At 30.0% G+C, this 20987-nt stretch overlaps 1 protein-coding gene across 11 annotated transcripts in view; it reads left to right on the top strand.

The window, feature by feature from the left end:
- Positions 1-20987, top strand: part of LOC134718888 (unconventional myosin-Va-like) — a 94590-nt gene that overhangs the window by 46846 nt on the left and 26757 nt on the right. For 4 of the 11 annotated variants that reach the window (XR_010107463.1, XM_063581729.1, XM_063581727.1 and 1 more), the window contains 4 exons: positions 31-207; positions 4401-4524; positions 5418-5459; positions 6911-7100. Coding sequence is in view for 9 of the 11 variants with exons in the window: in XM_063581729.1 (XP_063437799.1) it covers positions 31-207; positions 4401-4524; positions 5418-5459; positions 6911-7100 (533 nt within the window). In the remaining 2 variants the exon portion in view is untranslated. Of the gene's footprint in view, positions 1-30; positions 208-4400; positions 4525-5417; positions 5460-6910; positions 7101-16346; positions 16647-17869; positions 17994-20987 lie in introns of those variants that run through there. The other 7 variants (XM_063581732.1, XM_063581731.1, XM_063581730.1 and 4 more) reach the window with 6 other exon arrangements.

The raw sequence follows: 20987 nt of genomic DNA, 5'->3' as shown, positions 1-20987 counted from the left end.
TTTTAAAATTTACTATGCAAATTTAAACAGAAACAATTGGTGAACGCAGACGATGTCCAGCTCGTCATTAAACTACAAAAACGTGTCAAGGATCTAGAGTTAACGAAATCTCGTCTGAGGAGCGAGTTAGACGACCGAGACGATGATGATGATGAACTGACAAAATTCCAAATAACAACACCAGAATTTGCTTATAATAATTTGAAGGTATACAAAGGGTGGTGTGTGTGGATTGTGGATTTATATTCTCCTAACTTTCTAGATGTAGTACTACTATAGTGTGTGTAGCCCTTTCAACTAATCTTCTTCTTTGGGATAATTTGGCTTCAATACCGAAAAATACATGTTGGTCATCTATACATGTATATACACTCTATATTCTTTTCTTTTCTTCTTTATTCACTTGATTGTATATTTTTATCTTTTTATGTAATCTTGTAAGATATTATAGGTATAGGACCACAGAAAAATTTGAATTTGTAATCAGAAATTTGTATTTTGAATAATAAAAATAAGTTCCCTTGTTATTTTTTTAGAGACTGTGATGTTTTCTGACATAATTAAATATAAAAAATGCAAAAACTTCAGAGAATCATATCTTGATTTATTTTAATTATTCCTCTGTAGGCAAAGTAAAAAGTAATAATCTTGGCTGGACTGTCTGTCTTTATGGTCAATCATTTCTTTCCCATTTTTGCTGAATAGCTTGAGAGGAGGCATTTGTGACCTTAGACACATACTACTTTAATTTATTTAATAGATGAACTAACAATATGTATACACCATTGGAAAATATTAAGTTCCTTTATTTAGTCTTACTCACAAGGACAAAAAGTAAAAGCTTGGCTTGCCTTGCTTTTTGTGCTTCTTTATAATACAAATGTTGTTCGTACTCTTTGAATTTCTGTTCATAAGTGTTCACATCTATTTGTCATTGTAACCAAAGGATGGGGACAAAAAATGATATTTCTTATATCTAACATTGTCTAACAACAAGATTGAATTTACCCAGCTTTTTTCAAACAAAAAAACCCTGGTGAAACCATTAATACCTTCTATCTTTGCAATGATTAGACATCACATAATTTTTTTTTAATGTAAATTGCAGTTATCATACTTTTTAATTTTTCTATTTTTTTTTAATTTTGCTATAAATTACTTGCGTCATACTAATGTTTGGAGAACATGCTTGCTATAACTTAGCTAGATTAACAGATGGTGGTAGTTCATATTATGGATTGAGGTGTAGATTTTTTAATACTTTACTATTTCTTACACTTACACAATATTGTAAACTCTGTACATGTAGATATTTACCACATAGATTTATGTATATTTTAATCATTTTACTAATTTTAATATATACTGTAATATATTAAAGTATAATAATATATTATAAAGCATTTTAGTTCACCATGTATTGTTAATATATATATACGATGCTTATGTTTACATTGAAAACATTTCTAGAGTTACCTTCCTTTTATAAATATAAGGAGATATGGTATGATTGCCAATGAGACAACTAACCATTATAAAAGACCAACACATTACGGTTCAGTGTGAATTACTTCCCCTTGACCAGTTATTAATTTCATTTTTGTTTGGATCTATATATATATATATTTATTTACTGTACTTGTCTTGGTTAATTGATTAAAACCAAACTTATTTTAGAAAATGAATTGTAATATTAAAATACACCAAAGCAGAAATTGTTAAAATCAAAATTAAGGTCATTAATACAAAAATAAATGCTATTGTTGATATAAAATACATAATATTTATTTTCTGTTTTTATGTACTATGGATTCATTTTTATTCGTGGTATACCAATTTTCGTGGGTTTCATGGGTCACTAAGAACCATGAATTTAAGAATTCAACGAAGTATAATACCGATAAATATGTATGGAGTCTGATGTTTATTTCCGGTTATGTTATGCAGTTCTAGTATAGTGTTGAATAGCGATGAACATTGTAACATAACACATGTTTTTTATTGAAAGAAGATACAAGTATTTTAATTAAATCAATGATAAATATATCGAATATCAGCGATAATTTACTTTTTAAAATCAATTAAAACTGATCATGGAAAATAACTGCAAGTTGTTAATTACCGTGTCATAGTTTGGTTTACTAGTGATTGAAAATCAATAGGATTAAGTACGGAGATATTGCCCGTAGGTAATATTGTTTATGACAGGAACATTTATTTTCACACCTTTTACTCATAGGACTGTTTATTATATCGTGATTAGGGAAATGAACTTTCAATCAAAAAGTTTTGATTGCCCTATAGAATTCCGACAAGCATTTATAAATTGTAAAACAAACAAATAATTAGTTGTCTTTGTCCATTATTGCAATAGAAGTTTTCAATGAACTCTTTAACCTAAAATGACCAATCCAGGATTTTGACAATTCAAATTTTTTCAATGGATTCCTTCCTTCTTTTTTGTTTGTTTTATTATTGATCAAACCAAGGAGGTTATATGATCTCCTTAATCAAAAAGAAATTCACGAATTATATATCTGATTTTTTTTTATAATCAGCTATCCACGAATTTACGTATACCACGAAACTTCTTTTTTTCTCTATCCACGAATTTACGTATACAACGAAACGTCTTTTTTTATCTATCCACGAAAATTGATACCCACGAAAATAAATGAATCCACAGTATTAGTTATTTTCGTATAGATGATAATTTTATCAGTCATACATCCAAGGTCATTTTTATGCCCCACCTACGACAGTAGAGGGGCATTATGTTTTCTTGTCTGTGCGTCTGTTCGTCCGTCTGTCCGTTTGTTTGTCTGTCTGTCTGTCCGTCCGTTCGTTCGTCTGTCTGTTCGTCCGTCTGTCCTGCTTCAGGTTAAAGTTTTTGGTCAAGGTAGTTTTTTATGAAGTTGAAGTCCAATCAACTTGAAACTTAGTACACATGTTCCTTATGATATGATCTTTCTAATTTTTAAACCAAATTAAACTTTTTACCCCAATTTCACTTTCCACTGAACATAGAAAATGAAAGTGCATGTTCAGGTTAAAGTTTTTGGTCGAGGTAGTTTATGATGAAGTTGAAGTCCAATCAACTTGAAACTTTGTACACATGTTCCTTATGATATCATCTTTCTAATTTTAATTGCTAATTATATTTTTTATCCAATTTCATGGTCCATAGAACATGGAAAATGAAAGTGTGAGTGGGGCATCCGTGTACTTTGGACACATTCTTGTTATATATGTAATGCCAAATACATAAAATGTTTGTCAGTACATGTATCAGAATTAAATCATAAAGAAGATCTTAATGGAAAATTTAATTTATCCAAGGTCATTAAGATTGATGATAAAATATTATGTATATCTATAAGAGACAGGATTTATCTATTTATCTATTTTCATCTCGTAGTTTTTTATATAGATAATAATTCTACTTTGAACTTTAGAAAACAAGTTTATGTATAGTAAGTTTTACTGTTTTTATCATGCAAATAGTATTTAATCTAGTATACGTTTTCATGTATTAACACAAGTTGAATTTTGAATAATTTTACTAATGCATACAATTCAAAATGAAAACAATTTAGATATATTGTCTTTGAAATACCTTTTTGTAAGGTAGAGATAAAACATGTGATCCTACTGTTCAGTTAGAATTATCTCCCTTTGCCCATGTTATAAATTTATAATTTTTGATGACTTAAATATTTTACTTTCTATGTATTAATTCAAAAGACAGAAAAAAAAGAGAATTAAATTATAGCAAGTTTATATCAGTCCTACATAAGACTTCTTTTAAAAAAGCCTAACTTATGATATGCATACATATTTATGAAGGACTCAATGTTAGATGTGCATAATGTAGGACCTCTTGTTAGATATATATAGATTCTTACATTGATACCAGTGGATTATCGGATTTATCCAATCGAGATAGTTAAATTATCAATTTTAAAGTCCGAGCCGCCTCGGCGAGGACTTTAAAATTTATAATTTAACTATCGAGATTTGATAAATCCGATAATCCACGAGTAACTATGTAAGAATCTGTTTCTCTAATGATTAAAAAGACATTTTTTTTTGTTAACCGAAAATCCCCTTTGAGTGCCTTTCACATTGCACGAAGTTGTCATTTCATTAACACCTGTTATCATATTTTGATTCATTCAGTTAGCCAAAAAGGTCATGACCCTCAAAATCATCCAATGATCTTCTGAAATCACCAGCAACCACACGTTTATTAAATTTTTTTATACAATGGCTTCGGAAAGGGATAAATTTCCATAGAGTTAGATATACATAATTCTGGACCTCCTGTAAGACAGACATCACTTTTGCTATATTCATTTTTGAAGAATACATTGCTAAGAGATATTTATATATATTTTCAGATGCAAGAACTTGAGAATGAGAATGACAAGTTAAAGAGAGAAGTTGGTAAATTAATGAAGGCTATCACTGACAGTACTGACTTCACCCAACAAGAAATGTCCCCCTCTGGTAAAGAACTAATGGGTAGGTTTCTTTCTTAGACTATCATAGAACTATTTCTTTTCTAAAACTATTAAGTTGGTGCAATATCGGCCATCATTTATGCAGGTGTCTGTAAGTTGGTTTAAATGTTATGTTGGTATTCATTTTAGATTTTATTAGAAGTTTTTACATTTTTTGCAATTTCAATCCAGAGGCGTTGCCATAGACTTCAAAGTTCTTGTATAACAACATTATTGTTCATGATTTTCTTATTTGTATTACGTGAAGTAATGCGTAATATGTCTTCATGGATTTATCAAAATACAAAAACAGGCAAATTATGAATTTAAAGAGAAATGTGTCTACAAATATTCAGGGATGATTGCAATTAAGACAAATATCCACTAAAGTTCAAAGAAGTGGATTTTAGCAATTACAGGCAACTGTTAAAAAAACCTTCAAAGATGAGAAAAACCCATACTGTATATTCTACTTCAAAAGGCCTTGACATACAAAATATGAAAAACTTTAATTGAGAAAAAAAACCTTCAATTATGAGATAAAGCCATACTGTATATTTGGGTTCAAAAGGCCCTGACATACAAAATATGAAAAATTGTCATTGAGAAAACTAATGGCCTATGTTATAACAAAACAAAAAACAAATATGAACCAAAGACAACCACTGAACTACTGTCTCCTGACTAGGGACACGCACATAAAGAATGTGGCGGGGTTAAACATCATTGAAGTCACATAAGTTAAGTATCCAATATCTTATTTGGAGAACAGATATTTTATTGACAAACAGAATTTTCTATTTTTGTTTTCCTGTATGGTTTGTTTACCATCATCTATTGGTTATTTTAACTAATTCTCCCTGACTGGTCTGGTCACCATGGTTACAATTAACTAATTCTCCCTAACTTGGATAGACCTTGGTAAAGACAGCAGTCGGTCAGTCCGAATACTCCTGGGTAAGACAAGAGTTATCTGCCCTTTGACCAAAATGTTATTCCAGATAAAATACCTTCCACAGACTGAATTCTTTCTTGCAGATTTTAATTTAATTATGATAATGAAATACTATATTAATTTTGATAAAATATGATGTGCAGATTTCGAGGTTTTTTTCTTAATGTAAAAAATCATATGTTTTCAAAATAAACAGTTTAATATTTGACTTAAATTTAAAAAAAGCAAGAAATATCTTATTTTCATTCAAAATTTCAACTTCTGTGAAGGAAATGACAAGAATCCAGTCTAACATTGCATTGCATCAAATTATTTCCCCTTGCAATTTAGTCTAAGTTTAAATATAAAATTTGCTTTTTGAATTTCAAGAGCTTCAGATTTTTTCCTCTAAGACTATGAGTGTTTTTATGCTGGAAATATGGCTGCCATTGTTGACTATTATGTTAATTTTGAGAAGTTGATAGTTTGCTATGAATTGTTATGTAACAATAAATATTTGTGATAAAATGTTACACTCCCTTTCCCATCTTCCATTTTACCTGCATTTACCTGAAACAACAAATTATTACACATATTATATCAGAATTTCCCCTTTACATATAAACCAAGAAAGCACATTAACACAACAAAGTTATTATTGATTCAAGGATACAGCATACCTGCCAACTTTTCAAAATGCCCATGGGGGTTTTGCGTGCAAGATGGCTGTCATAGTCCAAAAAAACCTTCAAGGGGGGCTGCAAATACATTTTAATGTTGTTTTTTGGCTACTTCATACTTTTATAAGCCTAATGTCATTGTAAAATTAATTGTTTTGTTTAAATTGTGGATAGAATTGCTCTTTCAAAATTTGAATTTGGAAGCCTCCATGGGGGAAATCCCCTGCAAATAGTGACAGTTGGCAGGTATGATACAAATAATAATTTTTCTGAGGGCTGTTCCAATTCAATTTGGAGGGTTAGAAGGGAAACTTTATATCATGACTTTGGTCAAGGATAATTTATGGTTGGTAGTACATTTGATGTATGCAAAATTGTTTGAAGGGAGAATGATGGTTGTTTAGGATTTCCCTACCTTCCTACATCTTATTTAATAGAATTTCCTTGAATAAAACAGCTTGGCTGAAGCATAACAGATTTCAATAGCCCATGTTAATTTGCACCCCTGTGATATGCATGTTTTGATAAATGTTTCTTTGAATGTAAAATAGCTTATATTTGGTGAACAATCAGATCTCTGTGTTTCTTACTAACTACATAATTTTCCAGTTTAAGATTTCAATATTAAAAAGTTGGTTCCCTGATATGTACATTCCAAATTTGAAAGTATTAGTTTTGGATTCTTTTTTCATATTTTTTCACTCAAATAAATTTATAAAAAAAAGATAAATGAACAATTTTTATCGCACATCAAAACAGATAACTATTCCAATTATATTTACAAATAATTACAGACCAGTTTGAGGCTATGAATGATGAGTTAGAGAGAAGACGTGAGGAGTGTCTACAACTCCGCGCCATGATGGCCGAAAAGAGTATCACAACACATGCTATTGCTAAGGAGTCCTATGGTGGTAATGATAATATTGTGAACGAGGATAATGAACTAGCTATGGCTTACAGAACACAGAAAGAACTTAACAGGTATGGAGATAGGAGAAAGCAATACTTAATAACTATGGTACAGAGTAGAGCTTCTCAATTTCTTTGGTCAAGCCTGTTCCTGAAGTTTTATTTTCATATTTTTTTCGAAACCTTTATTCCTAACTTTCAAATTCTGGTAGATTTTCTAAGCTAGAATCCCTGAAATTGCATTGATCAGTATAATATTTTTACCATGAATTTTACATGACTCTTAATAATTACAAACTTAAAGGTGAAGGTCAAATAATAAATGAATTACAAACATAAAGTAAATGTCAAATTATAAAGTAATTACAAATGTAAGGCGAAGGTCAATTTCTAAAGGAATTACTAACGTTAGTTGAAGGTCAATCTATTAAGAAATTGCAAACAGAAGGTGAAAGTCAAATTCCAAAGTAATTGCAAATGTAAGGTGAAGGTCAAATTCTAAATCTCATTGCACTACATAATTCATTTGTTTCCGGAGATGATCAGGTTTTAAATGAAATAACTTGATCAATTTTCACTTGACAGTGAAGTTGATGCTAAATCCATTATGCCAATATATTTTACCTGCTCATGTGTGATAAAATGAACGAAATGTGAAACAAATTTCGCATATCTATGTAATTGGATTCAACAGTTTAGTGTTGACAGAGATCATGTGATTCAGGAAATAGAAAATTTATATATTTGGAAACAAAATTTGTGAGAGATGGGTCTAAACCTTCAGCAAGTATACAACATCAAAAGATGTCAACTTTAAAGTCACAAAATGGAATCACTGATTTTAAGATATACTGATAAGCAAACATGATAAGGATGAAAAAATGAATATTCTGCGAATCCTATACTTATCAAAATCTGTGAACCAATCAGGAAGCATAATGGAAATATACAGAACTCAACTTCTGTGTTATCAATTACATTGACCAGTTGAAGGGTCATATATTGGTCTGGACCAAACCTCACCATCCGCAACAATAATTCATCACCATTTCTTGATTACTCTATTGTGTGACTCACGTCAAGGATATATCTTACAAAGAGGATGTGGAAGATGTTGTCAACTACTTCTTACCCTGTACCAGACAATGAAATCAAAGGTAAGCAAAATATCATTTCTATTTTTTATCTTTTTATCCTGCTGTAGCAATACTGTAAATTCAAAAATTATTGCTATGTATTTATGTGAAAAATGTGACAGGGTTATAATCGTAATAGTTAATAGTCATATTTTGGAATTTTTAATATGAATGAAACAGGATTTTTCTGAATGACAAAATCACAATAATAAATGCACGCAATAATTTCTTAATTTACAGTTATGTGGATGTTTTGCTAAGTGACTCTTTTCACAAAAAATCTTATGATTAAAATTGATAGGTAAGTTATACTTAAATGTGCATTTTTCCTCTTAAGATTTTTTGTGAAAAGAGCTGCAATATTTCTGTGGATTTCTGATAAATGGCATTTTAACATGTTTTATAGTGAAACTTGATTTCAAGATTTTGCCAAAGTTAATTAGCGGGCCTATAGTTAAATTGCGTATTGTTGAATACTTGAAGATGATTGTTCTTTTCTTGTCTACCGATCATATTTTGTTTATAAAGTTAATACATGTACCAAGTACTTATCATATTGCATGTTTCCCATTAAACTAAGGTAAAAGTAATTGAGGAAAATAATATAGTATATTTCCCTATTTTCCTTTAATAGGAGGAAATCTTAAATATTCCTATTTTTTTGTGGTGTACAGCCTTATTTTCCCTTTTTTGATAGAAGATATTTTTAAGAGTGAGAAGGATTTTTTTTCTCTTAAAATAATTACATTTGAAAATGTTAAAATATGGATTTAAAATTTTATCAATAAATTCCAATATCAATTTCCAAAATATTTAATAATTTGAACAAATGCTTGAAGACTGAGATAAAAGTTAAATCAATTTTGTTTTTAAATTAATTGACCTCAGAGCCACTATATATCAGTATATAGTGACCTTATCTGGTGTAATATCTTTGATGTAACAACTATCGTCAATTGACGGGAAGTTGAAATCATTAAAATTAAACAACAACATTTGATACAGGTGAAGTTGGATTAGTACGGAAGGATGTTTGGCGATACATTTCATGTCATTTAACTCCTCAGTCTATAATTGTTGTCACACCTGAGCGATCTTCTTTAAATTGAAAATATGAGAATTAAATACCCGTCTGAGAGCACATGTATATTTGGGTACATTTGTATAATGGAGGAAAAATTTGATTATAATCACAACAAATCATGATTTTTAAAGAATTTTGAAGTGAAGGTGTGGCTAAGCCTTATTCTGGATTTAGACTTTGTGAAAGTGATTTTTTTTCAAGTTTTATGGATAAATAATAAGCTTTAATATTTAAATACTGATTTAAATGGTGCTATGTTTAAAGGGAATTAGTAATTGAGTTGAAGTGGATGATTTTGGAATTTTATTGCACATTTCCGTGAAAAAAGCATTCTATTAATATGTGGGCATTGTTGTCACTGTGGATAATTGTCATGCATGGATAGAATTGTAGAAACAGCATAGTAAGTGTACATTTATTTATAGAATATATGTAGAATAATAGGTAGTTTCGTTTTTGATACTGATTATATCATGTGGAATATTTAGACGAGCACGTTAGGGTGAGTTAAGATATTCCACATGATATAGTCAGTATCTAAAATGAAACTATCTATTATTCTGTTTATCCGTAATTATGACGTCACACAATGTATTGCCTAATAATTTCAGTGATACAGCCAGTACGTTGATACTCGAAAATATTAGGCAGTAAGGTCAAAGGAAAAATATATGAATTACCGATAAATATGTCTATTTCTGTGCATATGTGTTTCAGAGAAGGTTTTAAAAAAAAAGGTTATAATTGATTAATTTTAATAAGGTGTCTTTTGGGTATGTTGATGTTGGCTTGTTGTCTGATTACCCAGATCTCATTTTTCCCTATAGATAATAGTTGAAGTCTGAAGTTTGTCAATCAAAAAATCAAAATCATTAAACTGCAAAAAGCCTAATGTCGAACACTTTTCCAAAATATTGAAAAATCTACAATTGTTAGTCAATATACAATAAAATTTCTGAAAATTTATAGAACGTGTTTTTAAATGACTCATAGAAATGTTCATTTTATGTTCTGAACAGTTATATTATAAGCCAATGTTTTTATTGGTTTTAAATTGGATAATTGCGTGTCTCAAACTATGTCATACTATGAACTCTGTAATTCACTGGACCAGTGTATAGTAATTTATTAGATATTTAAATTCCTCTATAAATGAAATCATATAATTGGGTATAATTTCATATTTAAATGTAAGGGCTGTTTTGAAGGTCACATATGTTTTCTTTAAAAGATTTAAAATTAAGACTGTTATTTATAGGTCAATTTTTTTTCTCTCTTTATGAATTAAAAAAAAAGGTTTGCTGATTTGACATATGAACATGACAGAGTTGTGAAATATTTTGGGTGAACCTTTTTATTTACATGATTTTTATGACATTTTTGTATGTAAATTGATCATGTAAAGATGTAAAGTGGTTTTGTTTTTCCTGTTCAGTTCTGAAATTAGGCTAATATTACATGTATGCTATAAATAAAATCTATTTGTGAGTGAGTGATCCAAAATCCCGGACTTATAAATACGAAATCCCAAGGTCCCAAATTTAAATAAAGTAAATCCAGACATCCCGAAATAAAAAAATAAATAAATTCCGGATCCCGAAAGGGTCAATCCTGAAAACCCGAGTTTAAAAACACCTGATCCCAAAGTGCTGATAAAGGTCCTATCCCCCCTCATATATATCTTACAATAAAGAAAAAAATGTTTTTCCTGATTATTCTTAAGTCAGGGCAGATCATATGAAATCCTATCCCCCCTCAAATATTGTATAATGGGGGAGGGGAGTTCGACAGACTTCTGAAATATTTGTAACATTTAAAAAAAAAAATATCATCATTTTATGTAAATTGAAGATGAAAAAGTAATTGTAACAATATGAAGTTATTATTTTTCTAATTTTCAATTACAAAAGAAACATTTTTATTTAACAAGAAGAATTTCTGGTGTAAAACGGATCAGCCAAAACTGTTATTTTGTTTATCAAACTTCTAAGTCAATATTTAACTGTGAAATTCACAGGGTGAAATGGTGGGTAAAATAGTTTCAGTTGTCTAGGTAATTCCTTTGTTGTTTTGAATGCATACTGTTAATACCCTGTCAGTCAATAAGGCTAGATAGAATATATCTTGTGTGATGTGGTTGTCATTGTGAGCTTGTCTTTGTCATATTATTTTTTTTTTAAATCTTTGGCCTGTATTTATTACTGAGCATAGATCGCAGCCTTACATGGCTGCATGCAGATTTAACAGTTTGCTTAATCACTCAGATGATTCTTTGAAAATGTATTAGGCTGACAAAAATATAGTTTTATTTCTGGTGAGGTATTTGTTGCATGAAAAAATCATCAGCCTATATTTGTCATTTGGTAAATTAAGGTGGTACCTAACTCTACAGGGAGATAACTCTGTAAAATCAGCAGAACGTTTTAATGACATTGTGTTCATAAGGGAATATTAAGCTTCTCAATGATCAAAAAAGATGTTTGTCAAACTGCTATATAATCAGTGTAATTTTTCTGATTTAACGTTTGATTTAAATTTTTTGAAATTCTTATATTTTTGTCAAAGGGTCAAAGTTAAGAAAATAAAACGAGCCAAATCAAATTTAGTTAAAGTGTTAGGTACCACCTTAATCATGTGATTCTTTGAAGATGCATAAGGCCAAAAAAGTCTGGAAAATCACTTCTTCTGAGGATGTTTTAGGCTAAGTTAAAATGCAGTTGTGTTTTCTGTCTCCTTTCCTTTTCTTAGCTTTGATGCTTCTCTAACACATGTTGTGAACATTTTAGGTTTAGTACTGATACCGTTAAAGTCCATGAGTTGATTTCACAAAAAAACTTACAACTAAGATTGGTCGTAAGTTTACTGAATTGTTTATGATTTACGACAAATCTTAGTGTGAAATTGACTCCAGACTTTTAGTGACCTAATTAGTTGCTAATTTCTATATTATTTGGTCTGTGGTGGAAAGTTGTCTCATTGGTAATTGTACCAAGTCTTCTTATTTATAAGAACGTGGTTAAGATTGAAAGTCCAGAACATTTCCATATATATAGTCTAAATATTTAGAACAAGAATGTGTCCATAGTACATGGATGCCCCACTTGCACTTTCATTTTCTATATTCAGAGGACTGAAAATGAGGTAAAAACTCTAAATTTGGTATTAAAATAAGAAAGATCATATCATAGTGAACATTTTTACTAAGTTTAAAGTTGATTGGACTTCAGCTTTATTAAATAAAACTTGACCAAAAACTTTAACCTGAAGCGGCACAGACGCCCAGACCAGAAAACATAATACACTGATTCTATATATATCGTAGGTGGGGCATACAAATAAATCATATGACCTGCTTCTTTTAATTTTCTGCCAGGAGGCAAATAACAAAAATATTTTGTTATGACCTTAAATTTTATTTTAAAAAATTGAATTGAAACTAAAACTTAACAACAAATATATTCAATTAGCAAATAGTTTTGGAGCAAAGTTATGGTATTATAAATGTGAATGAAAATGTAGATATATTAAGATAGATGAGCTTTAAATCTTATGGCTTAAATTGTCAAAATTTAAGGCATGTCACATATAAAGGTATAAATTCAGTTAAACAAATTGCGCATATAAATATTATGTAATAAATTGTAAAGTTGTCTCTGGTATATAAAAGACACTTACCATGTTACTGACATACTTTAGCTGTAACAGAAATTATTATATGAATAGCATAGTGTGATAGTAAATCCAATAAAATTCATCTAAGAGAATGACAGTATTGGCATGTACCACACTCCCAGCATACTTATAGTTTTATATGTGGTCTAAATTTCGCTCATTGTTGAAGGCTGCACATTGAACTAGCTATAATTGTTTACTAAGTAATTGATGTCATTTTGGTCTTTGGTAGAAAGCTGTATCATAGGCAATCATACCACATCTTCTTATTTTCATATCAAGAATCATTTCAACGCTTTGTTATTTTAGAGTTTTATAGGAAGCATGAGGTCTGTTACTTTGTGCATACATGTGCTTGATAAAAATTTAGAAATTAAGAATTTAATAATTTAAACATTTTAATCATTGTAAAATGATCATGTAACCCATTTATACTTATATAGTTAAATTGATTACAAAGATTAAATTAAAGTTTTTAATCATAGAAAAAATTATTTTCATTTAAATCATTTATACTTACAAAGTTAATTTGAGGTCAAAATAGCATGTCAGTTTTTAAGACACCAAAGGCAATTATTATCACTCAAAAGGTTATTTTCACCTGTCAATCTGATGTTTTTTCACTTAAGTGATATTATCATCAAATAAAACATTCTAAAGAATAAGACATAAGAAATAAGTTATTCCTAGGATTTACTATAGGAGATAATCCCTTAACAAATTAATTGGATTAACAAACATTCTAAGGTGGTATTGTATTATTGAGGTTAAGGTGTTTATGCATAAATTGACTTTGACAAAGTCATATGGAAGTTTCTTTAAGGAAAGGCTTTAAATATTTTCATTTGTGTATAAGAAGTTGATTTTGGATGTGACAGTGATATTTGGCTGCATTCTGATGTTCTCTGTCTATTTCACTGCTAAATTTGACCGAAAACTAGACAGGATTTTGTATTTTTTACTTATTTACAAAACAGTGACGGATATTTGAAGATGTTGAACTTTGTGAAAATTCCATCATGTTATGAGAAATGCTTGATATATATATTACCAATTTATTGTGATATATGTTGATGAAGTTAAACAGAAAAATTGAGTTAAATAATCAAACAAATTTCTTACCCGACAACAATAACTAGCTGTGTGCGGCTTATTAAAAAGATTTTGTTTGTGTTTTGGCCATGAAATGCCAGTGATATTCTTGTAGGATTTGATTAAACTATTAAATATTCATGAACACTGAATAACAACATAAATTAGCACTGTAACAATGTGTTAAGATTGATGAGTTCTAAGCATTAGCGTTCATTCTTCTAAGAAAAAAATAGAGAAATGAAAATATACACCTGCATACTTTTATGCTTATTATATTTTAGTCGATCAGGATATTTATGATTCTTCTGTTTATGAATGCACTGTGAATAAACATACAGTTGATGAGGACTTTAGACTTTATCCAAGTTGTTAATGTTCCTTATATGGACATTACATACTCAATGAAGATATTTATCTTCAGTTTATGAATGCACTGTGAATAAACGTTAATTTGATGTGGATTTTATCTGGATTGTTAATGTTCCTAACATAGTCATTACATAGTTATCTTCTCTTTATGAATGCAGATGTTCATTTCTAGGAACTATTATACTGTTTATAAGGACCGTTCTTTGACCTATAATGGTTTACTTTTACAAATTGTGACTTGGATGAAGAGTTGTCTCATTCGCACTCATACCTCATCTACCTATATCTATGAAAAAAATGGTGGTAAAAATCACTGATAAAAGGAATGTAACATAAACAACTGATAGAACTAAGAAGCAATTGTAATGTCTGAATCATAACTAAAAGACAAAAGACAGTTTCTAGTCTCTATTCAAACCATGTGTTGTCCACTTGTACTTTATGCTTGTTGACTCTTACGCCACAGTTTGAATGTTTCTTATGATGGTATTGTTTGCCGTATATGTACATGAAAGGGAACATGGGAAAAATTAGTTGTAAAGGAATGTAACAGACAAAGATAGAAGCAGTTTTAATTTCTGGTTCATAGCTTCAAGACAATCTCTATTCACTGTTGTGTCAACCAAGACAATTCTCAATTCACTGTTAGTGTGAAAAGTTTAGTTACAAGTGACCCATGCGGTGTGAACATAGTATTAAATGTGAAAATCTTTGTAACAAATGACCCAGCGTGATCAAAAACTACCTGAATAAGATGAAGACAGTCTTTATCAGTTAACTTATCTTTGAACAATATCATATTTCCTGTATTGGGGACGTCGGGTGTATTATTTTGGGTGACATTTAAATGTTACTATGAAAACTGACTTTGCAACAATATAGCTTTACGATTTATATCACAAATATTTGAGAACCTGATAGGGTGTGTTTGTTTTTGTTGCATGTTAAATACTTCGGAAGGTTAAGCCTATTGGATTATCATTTGATATAGTAGTGAAATCTGGCTGACAATGGAATAGTTTTAAACTTTTCTCAAAAAAAATTGAAATATTTTTTCGTCTTCCGATTTTATTTAGAGGTTAAATTGACAACTGGATAGATGAGGTGCATTTGAACTAGTGTGTGAAAAAAATCGTAAATTTGGAGAAATTTGGATTTTATTTATGACTGATGATGTGAATGGATTTATAACAATGGAATAATTTAAAAACTTGTCTTACAAATATTTCACATATTTTGTTGTCTTCAGAGTTAAAAAGAGTGTAGTATAAAGTGCATATGTACCTATTGTTTGAAAACACTTGTAAAATGGAAGAATGTTGGATTTTTTTTAATGCAAGATATTGCTCACTAGGATACCGGTAGAGTCTTGTGTGTTGGCATATTTTATTGACCGTAATGTGCACCAACATTTCAACATTTATGAGAAAATGACAATGCTATTCTTCTGACGGAAAAGCAACAAAATTTGCAAGTTAGAAAACTGTCTTGCTTTATTTGTGTTTTAAAAGCATCAAAACTTGATAGTTAAGTGTTTGCCTATAAAGACAACATCTTTTAAATGAATGGCTCGTTTGGTATTTTTATGTAAACAATGTTACGAAATAGGTTATCGTAATTTATTGACTTGATGGAGTATAAATCTAAATTAAGAGAGAAACAGTAAAATGAATATTAATTGACACGTACTTGTGACTAGATTAATTCGGCTCACGGTTAGAGGACATCTCTGGCCAGTTTTTGACTGACCATTGTACTGGTCACATGTGGAGAAACCTACGTAATATTAGATTATCATGGATATGTTGACGGGATTAAGGTCATCTTTAGAATTCTTAGTCAGTCAATGACTTGGTTTCACAAGATGTTGTTATAAAAATCTTGATTAATTGTTTCGGAAAATATAACATTTTTATCATGTGCCGCGGAATGCACTATGTTACATAAATATATTAATAATATGGAAATATGACATATGTTTTAATGTTATTCTTAATTTGACAAACAATTAATGTCATCAGAATTGATAAATTGGGAATTTTAGTTTTTGGAATTTACCTGTAATATGAGGATTTAGAATGTAACAAATGTGTCCAGCGGAATTCATATATAGGTTGTGGTTCTTTATCATCTTTAATCTGCTGAGATAACTATCTTGAGGCTACTGAACTAAGGGAGATAACTATCTTGAGGCTGCTGAACTAAGGGAGATAATTATGTCTAGCTGCACCTGTTGTTTTTTCCATAAACTCTTTCCACCAGGTAAGTCGAGGGGATATTCATCTTAGTAAGAGCTGCCTTAATTTTTGAAAAGTACACAATCATATAAATGGTTATTTACAATTGAATTGACGTATTTATTGTCGATGAATTGATGAATATATTAAAAAAAATCAACTTCCTAGATTATATATTAATAAATTAGTCTATGAGACTACTAGATACTGTTATACAATACAAGAATATGGTGAAATCTACTGATTATATTTATTTCAAGGGAAATAATTCTGTTTCTGGTGTATATTTATTCAGTACTATAAATTTATACAGAAAATATTACAAAATTGAAGACAATAATTTTGTATTAATGTACATTTTGGTGAAATGAGTAATATTGAAGAAATAAGCATGGATATAATTATACGGTTCAAATGAAAGTCATGCCTTTTTTCGTTAGTTGTTCTTCTTTAATATAAACATTTAATCTGTAAACTGGATGTTTCAAGTTATTTTACAGCAAACATCATCATGGTCAATAGATTTAGTTTATTTATTAATATTTCCAACATTATTAGATGAAGCATTATTCTTTTTAACAAAAATTTGTGTTTAACAGCTCAAAGTTCAGTCAATACAGGGGATGCATTTAAACTAAAGTAGGACTTAGAAAAAAAATACATAATGGGATCTTCTCTTTCTTGCTCAATTTTTGGTTATTTGTCTACTTTTGCACACATGTGTACATGTAATAGGACAAATTCCAAGTCCCACTAATTGGGGATACCAAATTATTTTGGATTAGAAAATGTTTATGTACATTATATATATCTTTATCCTAGGATTTACAGATCAACATTTCAAAATATCAAACTATTTAAAATCTATTTTCTCTAAAGATTTTGACATAATACTTGAAAATATGAAATCATCTTGGATTTAGAAAAAGATTATGCATAATAAAAACTAAATCCTAGATTTATAGATCAACGTTTTAAAATATCAATTTAACAATTTAAAACCAATTTTTCCTAAATGACACTCAAAGTTGATCATTTCTTAACAAAGTTGTTGAAAAGAAGATTTAAAAGCTTTATCATAAAGAACAAAGTATTTACATAACTGCTACAAATAATTAACCTAGTAAATTTGAAATTTACCTTGAGGGGGAATTTTCTCTCACCTGAGAAATTATAAGTGTTAATTACAACTATTTGATGTTGAATAGCAATGTACATGAAATGGACATTATTACAGCTCAGGCCACAGGTAGAGTTAATTTGTTTTTTTGTCACTTAGAAGGATCCTAGGGTTGAAAGAGGTGATAAGATCAGATTGACAGATATAAAACCTGTTTGATGTCTATATAGGAATTTTGTTTACAGTTTGAAGGTGATAGATCAATTTATATTTTTTGTTATGGGTTTTGTAGATTTCTCATGGGATTCACAGTAATACATATAATTATATTTGTCCCTAAGGTCTCCCTTATGCAGAGCAGATTTAGGGGAAGGGGGAGGTAATGTGCTCCCCTCCTTTTGTGGGAAAATTTTTATACAGGGGTCTACTGGAGCATGCCTGGAGCTGACCACCTCTTATGTCTTCATGAAAATTTCTGGACCCGCCACTGATATGTGTTTATAGTGTCCCTTTGGTATCTTTCTGCCTCTTGTTTACGATTTTTGACACTGATACAAAATAAGTTTCTATTACTGTAAATGTGAATTATGTCTTTCTGGTGTAATCTTGGGTTATTGCTACTCTTTGCATGTAAAACGCCTTTTACAAAAACTCTGTGAGGGCATCCTATATGGCATGTAGCATGGCAAAATTTTACATCCTCCGTTTCTTTTCCAGTGTCAACCAAAAGTTACCACCATTATTGTGAAATTGTAAGGACAAGACTAAAGAGCTATTCTCTAAGTTTGTCAATAAGGTAAAATTAATAAACGCACTTTACAAATCATTGTTGTGTTGTATTTACAAATTTCTTCTACAACACAAGTTATAAAGTCGGTTAAAGTTTAAGACCACACACCTGCATGACAAGATATATATGCATACAAGTGAACTAAAATGACTTCCTTGTATAGAAAGTGCATTTAGAGAGCAGACTTAGGTATGACATAATTTATGTTTCTGTACATTGCCCACATGTCCTCATTTCCAATGGCAGTCCTAATTTCCTCTGTTCATTATACAATGTAGTCCACCTTTTTGGTGAAAATTTCCTGCAAATGATTAATTAATTGATTATTGGTTGTTTAATGGTCAGTGGCAAATATTTCATGCATATTCTGGACGACTGACAATTGATACTAGAATCAACAATTCTATTATACATCCAGAACTCTATATTTGTATGCCCCACCTACGATAGTAGAGGGGCATTAAGTTTTCTGGTTTGTGCCTCCGTTCGTCTGTCTGTGCGTTCGTTCTTCCATCTGGGCGTCTGTTCGTCCGTTCACATCAGGTTAAAGTTTTTGGTCAAGGTAGTTTTTGAAGAAGTTAAAGTTACATCAACTTGAAATTTATTACACATGTTTCCTATGGTATGATCTTTCTAATTTTATTGCCACATTAGATTTTTTACCCAATTTCATGGTCCATTGAACATGGAAAATGATAGTGTGAGTGGGGCATTCGTGTACTGAGGACACATTCTTGTTTAGTCATCCTCTACATTTTAAAGACGTTAAAGATGAGAGATGAAATTCAGTGATAGTTTGCAACCAAGTAAAATGACTAAATACCCATGTTGAACATTATTGTGTTGTATTTACAAATTTCTTTGACAAAAGTTTGTCAGTCAAAGTTTAAGACCATACACCTACATGACAAGATATATGTGAAATAAAATGACTTCCTTGATGTATAGAAAGTGCATTTAACATGTTAAAGACTTTAAAAGTAGAGATAAAATTATTCAGTAGTCATAAATCATTGTAAATGTTTTCAAGGCGTCACATTGCGATTACCGAATATTATAGTATTAAATAACGAAAATGGAAATAGGAGTATTTTTCACATTGAATAGTTAACAGGGACAATGGAGTCGATGGCACAGGGTAGATATATTACATAATACATTTCAAATTGTTTGACGGGAGGGCTGAAGTTTGAAAGATTAGGGAAAATTGAATGTACCTTCTTCAAGGTATATTAAAAAGATCTGTCTTATTAATCTGCCTATATTCTAAATTCTAAATAATTCTTTTAGAATGATCTTGATTAATTATTTATTATATAATTACGGTCGCAATATAGACTTATTGGAAATTAGTAACTTTGAAAATGAAAGTGGTAAAGTTTAATCAAGGGGACAGTGATTTCAGATCCAATTAGCTATGATAAGCTTCCATATATATATATATATATATAACTCGTCTAAACATCAACCCAACAATGTAAGATCTGTAAATTTGCTTTCGCAAATTTTTGGTTCTTCCCTCGCCGGGATTCGAACCCATGCTACTGTGATATCGTGACACCAAATCGCCTGCACTGCAGCCGTCCCGCTAGACCACACGACCACCTGGGCTCTCAAAAAAAGAGCTTTCGGTGGCCATATGTTACCTTTCCACGTCAGTTTTAATCTAGCGGCGTACTACAGTACATGATATATAAGGCATGAAGATGTTATTGTTACAGATCAGCTAAATTATCTATAGTAAAGGATCCTACATATTAATGTAAGATACAGTCACAGAAAATAATTATATTCATAAGTACGTCTGAGTCAGTGTATATATATGTACTGTGGATTCATTTTTTTTCGTGGGTATCAATTTTTGTGGATTGAAGAAAACTTGCATTTTCGTGGGTATTTGATTTCGTGGTTTTAGTAAATCACTGCATACATATCCTATAGAAAATGTGTAATTCGTTGAACATTTTAATTCGTGGTTCAACTGTTACCCACTAAAACCACAAAAATTGGTATCCAATGAATACTAATGAATCCACAGTAGTTGTTCTCAAGTTTATTGAAAAATAGAAATAAATTGACGCTCATTTTAAATTTTTAACTAGCGAAGTATAAAAAGAAGACCTCCAATTCTAACAATTAAGACATCTTACAGTCTAAACTTTAAGCAAATCCTCCTTGGCTATGTTAACATGCTATATGTAACAAATTATTTGATAAAGATACAAAGCTGTAACTTTCCGAAAAGTAAATAGATTTCAAATTTTAAGACCCACCTGATTTAAATCGAGTTAATTTGAGTCAATAAATAAAGTATCTTTTCAAGGATATAAAATAGTCAGATATATTTGATTAATTTACTGAGCTTACATAAAAATGTCATGATTCTAATATAAATTCTTAGTTAATAAATTTACTGAATTGTTTGAGTTGTGACTTTTGACATTGATTGGGAAGAA

The sequence above is a fragment of the Mytilus trossulus genome, chromosome 5 (genome assembly GCF_036588685.1).
Source record: "Mytilus trossulus isolate FHL-02 chromosome 5, PNRI_Mtr1.1.1.hap1, whole genome shotgun sequence".
Lineage (NCBI taxonomy): Eukaryota > Metazoa > Mollusca > Bivalvia > Mytilida > Mytilidae > Mytilus > Mytilus trossulus.
The sequence above is the reverse complement of the archived record's forward strand: the minus strand, read 5'-3'. Positions and strand labels throughout refer to the sequence as shown.